Below are 17,695 nucleotides of genomic sequence, written 5' to 3' on the forward strand. Positions count from 1 at the left end.
CAATGGAGACACGACGACCCAAAACCTATGTGATGCAGCAAAAGCAGTTCTAAGGGGGGAGTTTATAGCAATACAAGCCCACCTTAAGAAGCAGGAAACATCTCAAATAAACAACCTAACCTTGCACCTCAAGCAATTAGAGAAAGAAGAACAAAAAAACCCCAAAGCTAGCAGAAGGAAAGAAATCATAAAAATCAGATCAGAAATAAATGAAAAAGAAATGAAGGAAATGATAGCAAAGATCAATAAAACTAAAAGCTGGTTCTTTGAGAAGATAAACAAAATAGATAAACCACTAGCCAGACTCATCAAGAAAAAAAGGGAGAAGACTCAAATCAATAGAATTAGAAATGAAAAAGGAGAAGTAACAACTGACACTGCAGAAATAAAAAAAAATCATGAGAGATTACTACAAGCAACTCTATGCCAATAAAATGGACAATCTGGAAGAAATGGACAAATTCTTAGAAATGCACAACCTGCCAAGACTGAATCAGGAAGAAATAGAAAATATGAACAGACCAATCACAAGCAGTGAAATTGAAACTGTGATTAAAAATCTTCCAACAAACAAAAGCCCAGGACCAGATGGCTTCACAGGTGAATTCTATCAAACGTTTAGAGAAGAGCTAACACCTATCCTTCTCAAACTCTTCCAAAATATAGCAGAGGGAGGAACACTCCCAAATTCCTTCTACGAGGCCACCATCACCTTGATACCAAAACCAGACAAGGATGTCACAAAGAAAGAAAACTACAGGCCAATATCACTGATGAACATAGGTGCAAAAATCCTCAACAAAATACTAGCAAACAGAATCCAACAGCACATTAAAAGGATCATACACCATGATCAAGTGGGGTTTATTCCAGGAATGCAAGGATTCTTCAATATACGTAAACCAATCAACGTGATACACCATATTAACAAATTGAAGGAGAAAAACCATATGATCATCTCAATAGATGCAGAGAAAGCTTTCGACAAAATTCAACACCCATTTACGATAAAAACCCTGCAGAAAGTAGGCATAGAGGGAACTTTCCTCAACATAATAAAGGCCATATATGACAAGCCCACAGCAAACATCATCCTCAATGGTGAAAAACTGAAAGCATTTCCACTAAGATCAGGAACAAGACAAGGTTGCCCACTCTCCCCACTCTTATTCAACATAGTTTTGGAAGTTTTAGCCACAGCAATCAGAGAAGAAAAGGAAATAAAAGGAATCCAAATCGGAAAAGAAGAAGTAAAGCTGTCACTGTTTGCAGATGACATGATACTATACATAGAGAATCCTAAAGATGCTACCAGAAAACTCCTAGAGCTAATCAATGAATTTGGTAAAGTAGCAGGATACAAAGTTAATGCACAGAAATCTCTGGCATTCCTATATACTAATGATGAAAAATCTGAAAGTGAAATCAAGAAAACACTCCCATTTACCATTGCAACAAAAAGAATAAAATATCTAGGAATAAACCTACCTAAGGAGACGAAAGACCTGTATGCAGAAAATTATAAGACACTGATGAAAGAAATTAAAGATGATACAAATAGATGGAGAGATATACCATGTTCTTGGATGGGAAGAATCAACATTGTGAAAATGACTCTACTACCCAAAGCAATCTACAGATTCAATGCAATCCCTATCAAACTACCACTGGCATTTTTCACAGAACTAGAACAAAAAATTTCGCAATTTGTATGGAAACACAAAAGACCCCGAATAGCCAAAGCAATCTTGAGAACGAAAAAAGGAGCTGGAGGAATCAGGCTCCCTGACTTCAGACTATACTACAAAGCTACAGTAATCAAGACAGTATGGTACTGGCACAAAAACAGAAAGATCAATGGAACAGGATAGAAAGCCCAGAGATAAACCCACGCACATATGGACACCTTATCTTTGATAAAGGTGGCAGGAATGTACAGTGGAGAAAGGACAGCCTCTTCAATAAATGGTGCTGGGAAAACTGGACAGGTACATGTAAAAGTATGAGATTAGATCACTCCCTAACACCATACACAAAAATAAGCTCAAAATGGATTAAAGACCTAAATGTAAGGCCAGAAACTATCAAACTCTTAGAGGAAAACATAGGCAGAACACTCTATGACATAAATCACAGCAAGATCCTTTCTGACCCACCTCCTAGAGTAATGGAAATAAAAACAAAAATAAACAAATGGGACCTAATGAAACTTCAAAGCTTTTGCACAGCAAAGGAAACCATAATCAAGACCAAAAGACAACCCTCAGAATGGGAGAAAATATTTGCAAATGAAGCAAATGACAAAGGATTAATCTCCAAAATTTACAAGCAGCTCATGCAGCTCAATAACAACAAAAAAAAAAAACCCAATCCAAAAATGGGCAGAAGACCTAAATAGACATTTCTCCAAAGAAGATATACAGAATGCCAACAAACACATGAAAGAATGCTCAACATCATTAATCATTAGAGAAATGCAAATCAAAACGACAATGAGATATCATCTCACACCAGTCAGAATGGCCATCATCAAAAAATCTAGAAACAATAAATGCTGGAGAGGGTGTGGAGAAAAGGGAACACTCTTGCACTGCTGGTGGGAATGTGAATTGGTTCAGCCACTATGGAGAACAGTATGGAGGTTCCTTAAAAAACTACAAATAGAATTACCATATGACCCAGCAATCCCACTACTGGGCATATACCCTGAGAAAACCAAAATTCAAAAAGAGTCATGTACCAAAATGTTCATTGCAGCTCTATTTACAATAGCCCGGAGATGGAAACAACCTAAGCGCCCATCATCGGATGAATGGATAAAGAAGATGTGGCACATATATACAATGGAATATTACTCAGCCTTAAAAAGAAATGAAATTGAGCTATTTGTAATGAGATGGATAGACCTAGAGTCTGTCATACAGAGTGAAGTAAGTCAGAAAGAAAAAGACAAATACCGTATGCTAACACATATATATGGAATTTAAGGGGAAAAAAAATGTCATGAAGAACCTAGGGGTAAGACAGGAATAAAGACGCAGACCTACTGGAGAACGGACTTGAGGATATGGGGAGGGGGAAGGGTGAGCTTTGACAGGGCGAGAGAGAGTCATGGACATATACACACTAACAAACGTAGTAAGGTAGATAGCTAGGGGGAAGCAGCCGCAAGGCACAGGGATATTAGCTCGGTGCTTTGTGACAGCCTGGAGGGGTGGGATAGGGAGGGTGGGAGGGAGGGAGACGCAAGAGGGAAGAGATATGGGAACATATGTATATGTATAACTGATTCACTTTGTTATAAAGCAGAAACTAACACACCATTGTAAAGCAATTATACCCCAATAAAGATGTTTAAGAAAAAAAGCAAAAAAAAAAAAAACAAATGACAGCTGCTCTGGATAAGAATGGGATGCAAAAGAATATGGGTTCTCTCAAAAAAATAGAAACTTAAGATGAGCTACTCGTTTTTAAGGGTTTTCTGCAACCAGGAAAGGGAGCGGGAGGTTTACTTAAACATGAAAATGTGCCAATGTTTAGAAATATTATAATGCTGAGATAAAATTTACATCTGAATTATAACTATGTCACCCGCACTCCTTTACAGCTAGAGGCTCTACTGGCTAACCTGTTGAGGTCAGGAGAGGAAGAGGAGAACCCTGTGTATTTCTCCCCAGTTGCAGAGCGAACTGCCAGAGGAGGGTCTCATTCTGCTACCCTCCTCCTAACAAGGTATTCATCACCAGCAGGATCAGCAGATGGCTCCCAGAAGGCCCAGGACTGAGGGCTCAGCAGGGTAAGGCCCAGCCTACACAGACCACTGTCCATAAGTATGGACTTCTGGACACAAGGAAATGGACATGAGGCCACTGCCCATTCACCTTCTAAAATGGAAACTGAACTGAGTCTCTCCAGCAAATGCTGTTTGGAAAAGAAAAGTTTACTCCTCACAAATGAAGTGTCCCAATGTGAGAGAAAATTATTCTAGCCAGAAGTTTCTCAAACTAAGCCCTATGCTTCCCAGGTTTCTAGGAAGGAAAAAGGTGGGGGAAATGGCTGACAGAGCTCTAAATCCCTAGTCCTAGCTATAACCAGATGGCACTTGAAGCAGTTTTGTATCAGAGTTCTGTTGGGTTTCCTTTGAATAAATGTTTACAGGGTGATGGGACACAATATGATTCTATCACCTCAGCAACAGAATACAGGGCTCTGGGGCAGGCAGCCCAATTCAAGTCCTGCTTCCACTGCTGACTGAAAACTTTACATATGTCTACTTGAGTCATCTGTTTTTATAAAACAGTGATAACACTGACAAAAAAACATTAATAGTTTATGTGAAGAATAATAAATGATTTACAGAGTATATTACAATGTCTGCTCCCCCTGAGATTGTTCTGGGTAATGGAGAAACTTCAACAAGAACTATAACAACTATAGGACACTCAGAAACCAACTCCTAGAAACTTCCAAATGCAGAAACCAACTTTGGCACAAATTACTTCAAACACTTCATGAGAGAAAACACTGTAATTACTGTCAAAAGAAACATATGAACAAGAAGTGGTTGAACATCACAGCTGCTATTACAACCAATAAAAAAAGTTACAGATTTCTACAGCATGCTTGATTGATTATGGTTTTCCAGGTTTAATATTCCTACATGTAAAAATAGCTTCTCAAACAGAATTCAGGGTAGGAGTCTACAACAGCATAACATCAATAGGAAAGAAAACTGGATTTGGAAAAAGTAAAGAGATGTGAATAAAACACAGACTGGATAATCCAACCTTCTGTAATTGTTGGTTATAGAAAGCACTTGTCTCTATTAAAAATAGAAAAGTGCCACTTGAAGAAAAAAGATGAAGTAGCAGATGGCTAAAGATTCCAATACTTAGTACATACATAGCACTTCCAGTCATTTCCCAGTGAAAAGTACTGGGTGGTTAGGATGTGATCTATTACATTCCGAATGAGTGAGGGCTTTACTTTTAAGCAGAATGGAACAGAAAAGTTAAAGGAATGAAACCACAGAAACACAATACGCATTTAAAAAAAAAAACAGCTTTAATGAGGTTAATAAAATAATTAATCTAATATATTGGGATTTTTATACTACAGAAGGATCTCTTAAATGTCAGAGCACATAAATATTTTCCAGATAATGCCAATCAACCATCCACTGCGCCTACTGGAGCCAGACCCTGGGGAATCTGCTCACAACACAGCAGGGTACAAACTTCTGTAATGACCTTCTTTGCAAATATTTGTAAATTAGAAGTGAGGTTCATTGCCTGTGACAGTTGTGAGAACCCTGAGAAAATATTGACTGCTAACTGATCTTTAAGGTCACTTAAAAACTACATTTTTATGATAAAAGCCACTGATAAATATTAGTGGATCAACAGAACTTGTTCCCTGAAAGTTGGTATTTTTTTTTTAATTACTATATACCTAGAGATGACTTGCAGGTTGAAGGTATGTAATTTCATAACAACTGTGTAATATGTGTCGATGACTAGAAAACGTTTAACACTACACTAATTTGAAACAAAGATTTATAACTAGTCTCTAGTACCTATAGTCCTTGGTTAATGTCTAATTTTTAAAAGCATAGTTTTTTTGTTTTTAACATAATGTGAAATGTATATGCATATGTATACAGAGTAGACTGCCCTTCCCAGGAGAATGTCAAGATTTTCCAGTACGAATGATTCATTCAATCATTCAATTGAACAAATATTTGTGAGAGTTTACCATGTGAAAGATGCCACACTAGGTAGATGATTTCTTACATTATGTATTTTCAATGTGACACTAGGCCCCCCAAACACTGTTTTTCTATATTGGATTCTTTCCTCCTTCCTTTTTCAGCTTTTTCCTCCAAAGGCAAATAATATCAAATAATAAAATTAAAATGAATTATTATATATAGTGGATTTAAACAGAAGACACCAGCCCTATGAATTTCACCTTTACTATGAGAAACTAAGAAGTATTGATACAAACAAGTTTTAAGCCTTTATTTGATGATATAAGTCCTTATTTGATGTGATGTGATAAATGGAAAAATAAATGGACTGTGCTATACTCTAACTTAACCACACAGCTGATAAAATTTATGACTAATTTATTAAATCAAATAATTTTGCGTCTCACAAATCTAATGTAATTGTTCAAGTAATTAAAAATGGGGTAAAATCTCAACTAACATCCACCTAAAAACAGCAAGCAAGTAATCTTGGTTGATGTACAGCTAGTTACAACATCAAGTAACTATTCCCTTTCTTCTTGGCTTCCTGAAAAAGGTTATTAAAATGGAGGCAACTTTCACTTGCCTTTATAGGTATAGAGGTGAAATTCAAATGCCAAAGGTCAGAGGTCAGAAGTAGTCACATTTTTCTTGCTGTCAGAGACTGACTTATGGAGGTGGGGCACAGGAGAGAAGTAAATCACATTTTAAAAGTCTATACTCAAACTGTAGCATATTACATCCTTGCTATACTGGCCAGCTATAGTTGTAACACATTATTGTCAGCTATAATCCAAAACACACAATAGAGTATCACAGCAAAAACAGACTGCTAACACGAGCATTTAGTTTGCTCTTGACTCTCAATACACCAAACAACTATTCCATCCATTATATGTTGTGATAAGCAAACCTACGATTCCAAATTAGATCCAACAATTTTAGTGTGTGTACTAACTTTATGTCAGTGATTCTGGAAGGCATCAAATCACTCAAGATTCTCATAAAACAGAATAAGATCTAAGATAAATTGAATTGAGATTCCATGTGTAAATGTTTTTTAGAAATGAGAATATAACATATACAGCCATAGTGCTTAAAATTAACTATGGCATCGCTGTGGCCCTAGTAGAAACCTCCTCCTCGAAAGCAACTTTTATTAGGCCACATCTGCATATTAGTTTTAAAGAAGTGGAAACTTGGATACACAACAACATCCTACTATACAGCACAGGGAACTATATTCAATATCCTGTGATAAACCATAATGGAAAATAATATAAAAAAGAATTTTTATATGTATAACTGAATCACTTTGCTGTACAGCATAAATTAAGACAACATTGTAAATCAACTATACTTCAATTTAAAAAATAAATGAAAAATAAAGAAGTGGAAACTTAAAGGAGTTCAGGTAAACTCTAAATGGCCTAATAAAGTATCTTCAGTTTAAATGATTTCTGAATGGGTTCTAATGTGTGTGGCATGACCTGTCAGAGATGCCATAAAAGGATTTCTGAATTAGGTAGGAGATGAGGCAGACACTCAAGAAATCATTTCCAGATAATTACCCTAAATGTGACTGGATTAAATACGCCAACCAAAAGACAATGACTGGCTGAATGGATACAAGAACAAGACCCATATATATGCTGTCTACAAGAGACCCACTTCAGACCAAGGGACACATACAGACTAAAAGTGAGGGGATCGAAAAAGATATTCCATGCAAATGGGAATCAGAAGAAAGCTGGAGTAGCAATACTCATATCAGATAAAATAGACTTTAAAATAAAGACTGTTACAAGAGATAAGGAAGGACACTACATAATGACCGAGGGATCAATCCAAGAAGAAAACATAACAATTAAAAATATTTATGCACCCAACATAGGAGCACCTCAATACATAAGGCAAATGCTAACAGCCATAAAAGGGGAAATTGACAGTAACACAATAATACTGGGGGACTTTAACACCCCACTTACAACAATGGACAGATTATCCAGAGAAAATACATAAGGAAACACAAGCTTTAAATGACACAATAGACCAAACAGATTTAATTTTTATTTACAGGACATTCCACCTGAAAGTGGAAGAATACACTTACTTCTCAAGTGCACATGGACCATTCTCCAGGACAGATCACATCTTAGGTCACAAATCAAACCTTGGTAAATTTAAGAAAACTGAAATCCTATCAAGCATCTTTTCCAACCACAATGTTATGAGATTAGAAATCAATTACAAGAAAAAAATTGCAAAAACCAAACACATGGAGGCTAAACAATATGCTACTAAATAACCAAGAGATCACTGAAGAAATCAAAGGTGAAATCAAAAAATACCTAGAGACAAATGACGATGAAAACACAATGACCCAAAACCTATGGGATGCAGCTAAAGCAGTTCTAAGAAGGAAGTTTAAACCAATACAATCCTACCTCAAGAAGCAAGAAAAATCTCAAATGAACAATCTAACCTTACACCTAAAGGACCTAGAGAAAGAAACAAAAAAAACCCAAAGTTAGTAGAAAGAAAGAAATCATAAATATCAGAGCAGAAATAAATGAAATAGAAACAAAGAAAATAAGAGCAAAGATCAATAAAACTAAAAGCTGTTTCTTTGAGAAGATAAACAAAATTGATAAACCTTTAGCCAGACTCATCAAGAAAAAGAGGGAGAGGACTCAAATCAATAAAATTAGAAATGAAAAAGGAGAAGTTACAACAAACACTGCAGAGATACAAAGGATCATGAGAGACTACTACAAGAAACTCTATGCCAATAAAATGGAGAACACGGAAGAAATGGACAAATTCTTAGAAAGACAGAACCTTCCAACACTGAACCAGGAAGAAATAGAAAATATGAACAGACCAATCACAAGTAATGAAATTGAAACTGTGATTTAAAATCTTCCAACAAACAAAAGCCCAGGACCAGATGGCTTCACAGGTGAATTCTATCAAACATTTAGAGAAGAGCTAACACCCATCCTTCTCAAACTCTTCCAAAAAACTGCAGAGGAAGGAACACTCCCAAACTCATTCTATGAGGCCACCATCACCCTGATACCAAAACCAGACAAAAACACTACAAAAAAAGAAAATTACAGACCAACATCCCTGATGAATACAGACGCAAAAATCCTCAACAAAATACTAGCAAACAGAATCCAACAACACATTAAAAGGATCAGACACCATGATCAAGTGGGATTTATCCCAGGGATGCAAAGATTCTTCAATATATGCAAATCAATCAATGTGATATACCATATTAAACTGAAGAAATAAAAACCACATGATCATCTCAACAGATGCAGAAAAAGCTTTTGACAGAATTCAACACCCATTTATGATAAAAACTCTCCAGAAAGTGGGCACAGAAGGAAGCTACCTCAACATAATAAAAGCCGTATATGACAAGCCCACAGCAAACATCATTCTCAATGGTGAAAAACTGAAAGCATTTGCTCTAAGATCAGGAACAAGACAAGGATGTCCACTCTTGCCACTATTATTCAACATACTTTTGCAAGTCCTATTGCAAGTCCTAGCCACAGCAATCAGAGAAGAAAAAGAAATAAAAGGGTACTTCCCTGGTGGTGCAGTGGTTAAGAATTAGCCTGCCAATGCAGGGGACACAGGTTTGAGCTCTAGTCCGGGAAGATCCCACATGCCGCGGAGCAACTAAGCCTGTGTGCCACAACTACTGAGCCTGTGCTCTAGAGCCCGCAAGCCACAACTACTGAGCCCACGTGCCACAACTACTGAAGCCCGCGCACCTAGAGCCTGTGCTCTGCAACAAGAAAAGCAACCACAATGAGAAGCCCGCACACCACAACAAAGGGTAGCCCCCACTCGCCGCAACCAGAGAAGGCCTGCATGCAGCAACGTAGACCCAATGCAGCCAAAAATAAATAAATAAAAATAAATTTATTTTTTTAAAAAAAAGAAATAAAAGGAATACAAACTGTAAAAGAAGTAAAACTGTCACTGTTTGCAGATGACATGATACTATACATAGAAAATCCTAATGATGCCACCAGAACACTACTAGAGCTAACTGATGAATTTGGTAAAGTTGCAGGATACAAAATTAATGCACAGAAATCACTTGCACTCCGATACACTAACAATGAAAGATCAGAAAGAGAAATTAAGGAAATAATCTTATTCACCGTTGCAACAAAAAGAATAAAATACCTAGGAATAAACCTACCTAAGGAGGTAAAAGACCTGTACTCAGAAAACTGTAAGACACTGATGAAAGGAATCAAAGATGACACAAACAGATGGAGGGATATACCATGTTCTTGAACTGGAAGAATCAATATTGTGAAAATGACTATACTACCCAATGCAACCTACAGATTCAATGCAATTCCTATCAAATTACCAATGGCATTTTTCACAGAACTAGTACAAAAAATCTTAAAATTTGTATGGAGACACAAAAGACCCCAAATAGCCAAAGAAATCTTGCGGGGGGGAAAAAAAAAAACGGAGCTGGAGGAATCAGACGCCCTGACTTCAGACTATACTACAAAGCTACAGTAATCAAGACAGTATGGTACTGGCACAAAAACAGAAATATCTATCAATGGAACAGAATAGAAAGCCCAGAGATAAACCCACGCACCTATGATCAACTAATCTATGACAAAGGAGGCAAAGATACACAATGGAGAAAGGACAGTCTCTTCAATAAGTGGAGCTGGGAAAACCAGACAGCTAGATGTAAAAGAATGAAATTAGAACACTCCCTAACACCATACACAGAAGTAAACTCAAAATGGATTAAAGATCTAAATGTAAGGCCAGACACTATAAAACTCTTAGAGGAAAACGTAGGAAGAACACTCTGACATAAATCACAACAAGATACTTTTTGACCCACCTTCTAGAGTAATGGAAATAAAAACAAAAGGAAACAAATGGGACCTAATGAAAATTAAAAGCTTCTGCACAGCAAAGGAAACCATAAACAAGACAAAAAGACAACCCTCAGAATGGGAGAAAATATTTGCAAATGAATCAACAGACAAAGGATTAATCTCCAAAATATACAAACAGCTCATGCAGCTCAATATTACAAAAAAAAAAAAACCCAATCAAAACATGGGCAGGGGCTCCCCTGGTGGCGCAGTGGTTGAGAGTCCGTCTGCCGATGCAGGGGACACGGGTTCGTGCCCCAGTCCAGGAAGATCCCACATGCCGCAGGGCGGCTGGGCCCATGAGCCATGGTCGCTGAGCTTGTGCGTCCGGAGCCTGTGCTCCGCAACGGGAGAGGCCACAACAGTGAGAGCCCCGTGTACAGCAAAAAAAAAAAAAAGAAAAAAAATGGGCAGAAGACCTAAATAGACATTTCTCCAAAGAAGACATCCAGATGGCCAAGAGGCATATGAAAAGCTGCTCAACATCACTAATTATTAGAGAAATGCAAATCAAAACTACAATGAGGTATCACCTCACACTGATCAGAATGGCCATCATTGAAAAATCTACAAACAATAAATGCTGGAGAGGATGTGGAGAAAAGGAAACCCTCCTGCACTATTGGTGGAAATGTAAATTGATAAAGCCACTATGGAAAACAGTATAGAGGTTCCTTAAAAAACTAAAAATAGAATTACCATAAGATCCAGCAATCCTACTGGGCATATACCCAGAGAAAAACATAACTCAAAAAGACACATGCACCCCAATGTTCATTGCAGCACTACTTACAATAGCCAGGTCGTGGAAGCAACCTAAATGTCCATCAACAGACAAATGGATAAAGAAGATGTGGTACATATATACAACGGAATATTACTCAATCATAAAAAGGAACGAAATTGGGTCATCTGCAGAGATATGGATGAACCTAGAGACTGTCATACAGAGCGAAGTCGGAAGGAGAAAAACAAATATTGTATATTAACACATATATGTGGAATCTAGAAAAATGGTACAGATGAACCGGTATGCAAGGCAGAAACAGAGACACAGACATAGAGAACAAACGTATGGACACCAAAGGAGGAAGTGGGGGTGGGATGAATTGGAAGATTGGGATTGACATATATACACTAACTAATATGTATAAAATAGATAACTAATGAGAACCTGCTGTATAGCACAGGGAACTCCACTTTGCTGTACAGCAGAAACTAATACAACGTTGTAAAACAACTATACCCCAATTTAAAAAAAAAAAAATCATTTCCAACCTAACAGAGGTTATGGTCTAGAGTATGTACAGACTGTACTGACAAAATACAGTTCTAGGACCCTATTTGCCCACGTTTCCACATGCCTGAAAGCACCTCACACTTGCAGTCTGCCAGCCTGATCCTGAATAGTTGGCATAGCTTGCACATAAGCATCAAAATTTGCAAAACTGGTATCAGCAGCCTGGAAAAATCCCAGGTACAACAGCAGAATGCTGTGTCATCAAGGTTTTGATGGCACAGAATATGATACCGTGTGGAAAAACAAAGATATCAAGACCCTGAGTCACAGAACAATTTAGAAGAATTAGAACCAACATGAACAGGTTTTGAGTCCCTTAACCTTGGGTTTCTCACTATCAGCACTACTGACATTCTGGGCCAGATAATTCTTTGTTTTTTTGTAAGGTTTGTCTTTTTTGGGGGGTGGGGGGTATCCTGTGCATTACAGAATGTTTAGCAGTATCCCTGGCCTCTACCCACTAGATGCCAGTAAGACCTAACTAGTTGTGACAGCCAAAAAACGTCTCCAGACATTTTCATGTGTCCCCTGGAAACCAAAATCTCCCCTAGCTGACATGCCTTAACCTATTTATTTCACTTACATTTTCCTTGTTATGAACATACAAGTGATAGGTTTTTAGAAATTCAAAGTCAGTCTTAATGAGCTCTTTCAATAAAAAAATTCTAAGATATAAACTACTGGGTTATTATCTGCAGCAATTTTTTTCTTAGTGGTACGTCAAATACAATGCTTCTTAGAAATCGATGGCATCTTCAATTCAATGAAATTCAGCCACCCACCATCCTTTCCCCTTTATCATGGAACCGTCATCCTGGAGAATTACTTCCTCCTCACTGTGTAAAGTTTTAAGTACTACCCAGTTCTTCCCTACCTAGTGGTTCTCTAGTCTTCCTTTTGATTCCTTTCAACTAATATTCTTCTAAAAATTTCCTTGCTTCCCAAGTTGGCCAGAGTTAAGTTCCAGTCTTTCAACCAAAAAAACCTAACTGAAACAAGGTCCTTATTAAGCTAGCCTGATGGAAGATATTTCAGAGTATTTCCCTGCCATGAAATTCACCAACCTATTAAAAATGTTGGTGCTTCTCCTTACCATTCACCATATAGGTGGAGTGAATGGGGTACAGATGAAACAAGAATTGTTGTAACAGTGTCATGGGGATTCACTGTACCCTTCTGTTTTTGAAGGTGTTTTAAAGTGTCCATAATAAAAAGGTTAAAAATGATAACTATCCTATAAAGAAAAATATCACAATGGAAATAATTTCCAAAGTCCTTTCTGCATACGTTGGATCCCTTACACTTTCATGTGCCTATGCCCCAATCTTAAGGGCTTAGGAACTCAACTACAGTTATGGGTACATCTGGGGTGAAAAGAGAAGACTTGGAAAGCCAGGCATATACCACTGGCAGTCCAGGACACAAGGAACCATCTTCTAAAACTGCTTCCAAGGCTTTACTCAATTAAGGCAACAGATACAATTATCTATAAATGCTTTGTTTCTCCAAAAAGTTGCTTTTAAAAGATGGCACAGAAAACCTTTTTAATGCTTTTTCTGAAGTTTCTTCTCTGGTTGAAAAAAAGGAAAAACATAGGTATTGATTCTTCTAAGAAGTATCATACAGATAAACACACACTTTTTGCCAAGATTTGACAGCTGGAAGTTTGCATGAAGAAGGCTTCAAACAAAACATATTTTTTAAAGAGAAAACAATAAAAAAGGCTGTACCACCCTCTGTTCCCCTTAAAAGTGACAGAAAATAAATTCTTTATCAGTAGTCATTTGTCCCAGGTTACAGCTAGGCTGCCAACCCCAGTCCACATGAGAGATGAAATCAGCCCTCACTGGCACCTTGTATCCATCTCATCTGCCCTTTACCTTTCATAGAACAGGAGAACAAATGGGAGCTAAGTCATGGAGGGGAAAAAAAAAAAACCCACCACACTGAGAATTACTGTAACAAAAGCTTGTACCATAGGGGAAGAAAGGAAGACAAAAAATTCCTATGTGAAATATAATAAGCAAAGTAAATATGAAGGTCTAACCAAAAATTCCTTATTAAAATAAAATTCAATTAAAAGTAATAAAATTTCAAAGACAAGGAATTCTACCATAACACATTGATTTTCTCTGCTTCTTAATGAAAATGGTCTGAATTTTTCTGAATATTTTAACTTCACTATCTAATTATATACTCCATCAACCTAACCCCAATTAAATAATTATGAAGTGCTGCGTGGGAAACTACTGAAATATGCATAGACACTTTTAGCAGTACTAACTACATCTTGATTTTTAAAACCCTAAGCCATGAGCCTTCTCTCTTTCCTGAGAAAAATGGTGGTCTTAATGTACAGTAAAACTCATGTCCTGTTCTACACATTTCAGGCAAATCGGACCTAGCTTATTTAGCACTTCGTCAAAGAGAAGAAATGTTAAAGAACATTTCATAAACCCTCACTTTAGAGATGAAATATTTAAGGCCCAAAGAGGTTAAATTATACACTGAAGCCCCTATAGCCAGTGAAGATGAGAATCCAATTCAAAGATTCCTTACATTAGCTCTCTCAAGCAAACTAGTGAAGCAGCCCAACTCACACTCACACACACACACACACACACACACACACACACACACACACAATCTTACAAACCATCTACTGGTAGTAGTCATTGTGCATGTGAAAGATATTTGCATAATCATATAATAATAATGCTTTATGCTATATGGCAATTTCAGAAATAGCACAGATGGAAAGCACTTGACTCTATCTTGGATTAAAATGTATCCACATATTTCTATGAGTAAGTATATACTTTAAGTCTTTAAAAAGTAGTACTTTTACCAAAAAAAAAATTATCTATGTTGTTTTGAATATTGCTTTCTTTTCAGTTTACAGCCTTTCAGCATCTTTTTGAATCAGCACATAAGATCTACTTGACTGTCTAATATTCCACTGTAACAAAATTCCGTGTACCATAATTCACTCATGCAGCCCTCCATGATGGGCATCTGGATTGCTTCCAGTTTTCTATTACAAAAACATTTCAGTGAACATTCTTTTAGCAGCTACTGTTAGTAGAAGTAGTAATAATGACAACAATAATATAGATGTATATAAAAAAATCTAGAGGAATGAAATGTTCAAGAGTGGTTATCTCTGTAGGATGAAACTACAGAGGATTTTGTTTTTTCAACCTTACACTTATCTGTAACATCTTTGATTTTTTTAAGTGAGCATACTACTAATCAGAGCTACTTACTAACATGGGTACTATCTATAACATATAACATTCATTATTAGCTACAATATTGTTAACCTTAATATCCATAATAGACGATGTGATTTTCAATCATAAATATATTCATTAATTTTGAACCTAGCCTGAGAAGTGCCAGGAGAATCCTCAAGAACTACTTCTCACATATTGAAAAAACAGGGCTCAATTATTCATGCAACTAAGAAGTACACAAGAAATGGTCATTTACAATTGAGTTTGGGAAGGGAATAACCTAGGGCTTTAACAAGCACAATCCAAAACCAAAAACAGCCACGTTCATACATGTTCAGCCAAATACAAATGATGAGTCTTATTATAATCATTCTTCTCCAAAAATATTTCATAAATATGACAAGTCTGCCAAAATCTGTCTCAAACACCATGAAGCTCACCGTTTCTGATTTTCAGATTCTTTCTTGGCCTCCTCCAATGCCAGCTCCTCAGCCACTCTTCTTTTCAATTCTTCATCAGAAACTAAAATCAATAAAGAGGGGAAGGAGATAAAACAAGTGACTTCTTTAAACAAAAGCATGAGAATACTCAGGAAGACAAAGCTGAGACTAGATCTTAATAGGCAAAGTTTTGCCAGCTGGTCAGTGTCTCCTTGGAACCACCTAAGCAGGGTGGAAAAGACCAATTAGTGCACTTCAGGAGTAATTTAATCAAGAGTTCCCTGGTGACCTAGAAATCTCCACACCTGCCAGAAGTTATAATAAACTCAAGGAGCTGCTTACTGCCCAGTGGGACTGAGCCATTAAGTACAAATTCTTTAAAATGATGTCCTACCATTAAAGTCTGACAACTGCATAGAGGGGGAGGAGAGGGTGTAAGGAAGGGACTTCAGAGAGGAAAATGACACCAAAACATTCCTACTTTGATAATTAAACATTTTTAAAAATCACTTATTAGAGAAAGAAAATCATTTGTAGTTACATTCATTTTTCCATGATTTACAAAAAAGGGAATTTATGACTCATATTTAAAACCATATTTTTTGGAAAACGTCATTCAAATTCAAGTGCCAACAATTGGAGAGAGAGACAGAACAGTGCTGAGAACACGGCTGGAGCTTTCTAAATACCTAATGACTTGATCTGAAACATCTGGTCTTTCCAATTAGAAGATTTTGTACAATATGTTTTGTAAGATTCTTACAGCTATGGTAGCAAATAAAATAGACAAATTTTACATACTCTTTAAGAGCCTTCCATAAGAAAAAAGCAAGGACTCTTTCCTCTTCAGTACCCAAAACCCACTACCCAAAATTATGACCAAGAAAGCACCAGAAACACTTAAGATCTAGGAATACACACAGGACCTAAGAAGTATTTCAACTGGTTGAGCCTACTAGATGGAAACTAGACAGTACTCTCTGCTCTTCAATGACATTTTATTTGATAATCTTGCATTATAAGCACCTTGCCTTACGGAATATGCAAAAAATGAATTACAACCGGATATGCAAAAACTTTAAAATTTAGCTGACACTGGGCAATAACAAAGAAGATACATGAAAGGTCCTAAGGATGTCTTCTCTTACTTGTGGACTATCAGAAAACAACAACATCAAAGGACATTATCAAGGTGAAAAGACAACCCACAGAATGGGAGAAAATACTGGCAAATCATATAGCTGACAAGTGGCTTGTATCCGGAATATACAAAGAATTCTTACAACAGAACAACTGAACAGAACAATAAAATGACAACGAAATTAAAAATGGGCAAAGGACATAAATAGGCATTTCCCCAAAGAAGATATTCAAATGGCCAATAACTGCATGAAAAGTCACTCAACAGCATTCATCATTAGGGAAATGCAAACCAAAACCACAATGACTTACCAATTCAAACCCACTATAATCCAAAGGACAATAACAAGTGCTGGTGAGAATGTGGAGAAATTGAAACCCTCATACATTGCTGGTGGGAACGTAAAATGATGCAGTCACTATAAAAATAGTTTGGCAGTTTCTCAAAATGCTGAACAAAGTTACCATATTATCCAGCAATTCCACTGTTACGTACTGTATATATCCAAGAGAACTGAAAATATGTCTACACAGAAACTTGTACATGAGTATTATGACAGCATTATTCACAATATCCCAACAGTGAAGACAACCTAAATGCTAATCAACTGATGAAGGGATAAACAAAATGTAGTATATCCATTCAGTGTGATATTATTCAGCCATAAATAGTTATGAAGTACTAATATATGCTACAACATGGATGAATCTTGAAAACATTGTGCTAAGTGAAAGAAGCCAGACACAAAAGGTCACATATTGTATGTGCCCACTGATATGAAATGTCTAGAAAGGGCAAATCTGTAGACAAAGGAAGTAGATTAGTGGTCACACAAAATTAATTAATTAAAACTAGAACAGGGAATTGTCTGATTCAGGCAAAT

At 36.8% G+C, this 17,695-nt stretch overlaps 1 protein-coding gene across 3 annotated transcripts in view; it reads right to left on the reverse strand.

The window, feature by feature from the left end:
* CHCHD3 (coiled-coil-helix-coiled-coil-helix domain containing 3) overlaps window positions 1-17,695 on the reverse strand; it is a 449,179-nt gene that overhangs the window by 375,659 nt on the left and 55,825 nt on the right. For all 3 annotated transcript variants that reach the window (XR_003795228.1, XR_003795227.1, XM_029233536.1), the window contains exon 3: window positions 15,672-15,753. Coding sequence is in view for 1 of the 3 variants with exons in the window: in XM_029233536.1 (XP_029089369.1) it covers window positions 15,672-15,753 (82 nt within the window). In the remaining 2 variants the exon portion in view is untranslated. The remainder of the gene's footprint in view (window positions 1-15,671; window positions 15,754-17,695) is intronic.

This window comes from Monodon monoceros, unplaced genomic scaffold (assembly GCF_005190385.1).
Source record: "Monodon monoceros isolate NGI ecotype Baffin Bay Population unplaced genomic scaffold, NGI_Narwhal_1 Super_Scaffold_2, whole genome shotgun sequence".
NCBI lineage: Eukaryota > Metazoa > Chordata > Mammalia > Artiodactyla > Monodontidae > Monodon > Monodon monoceros.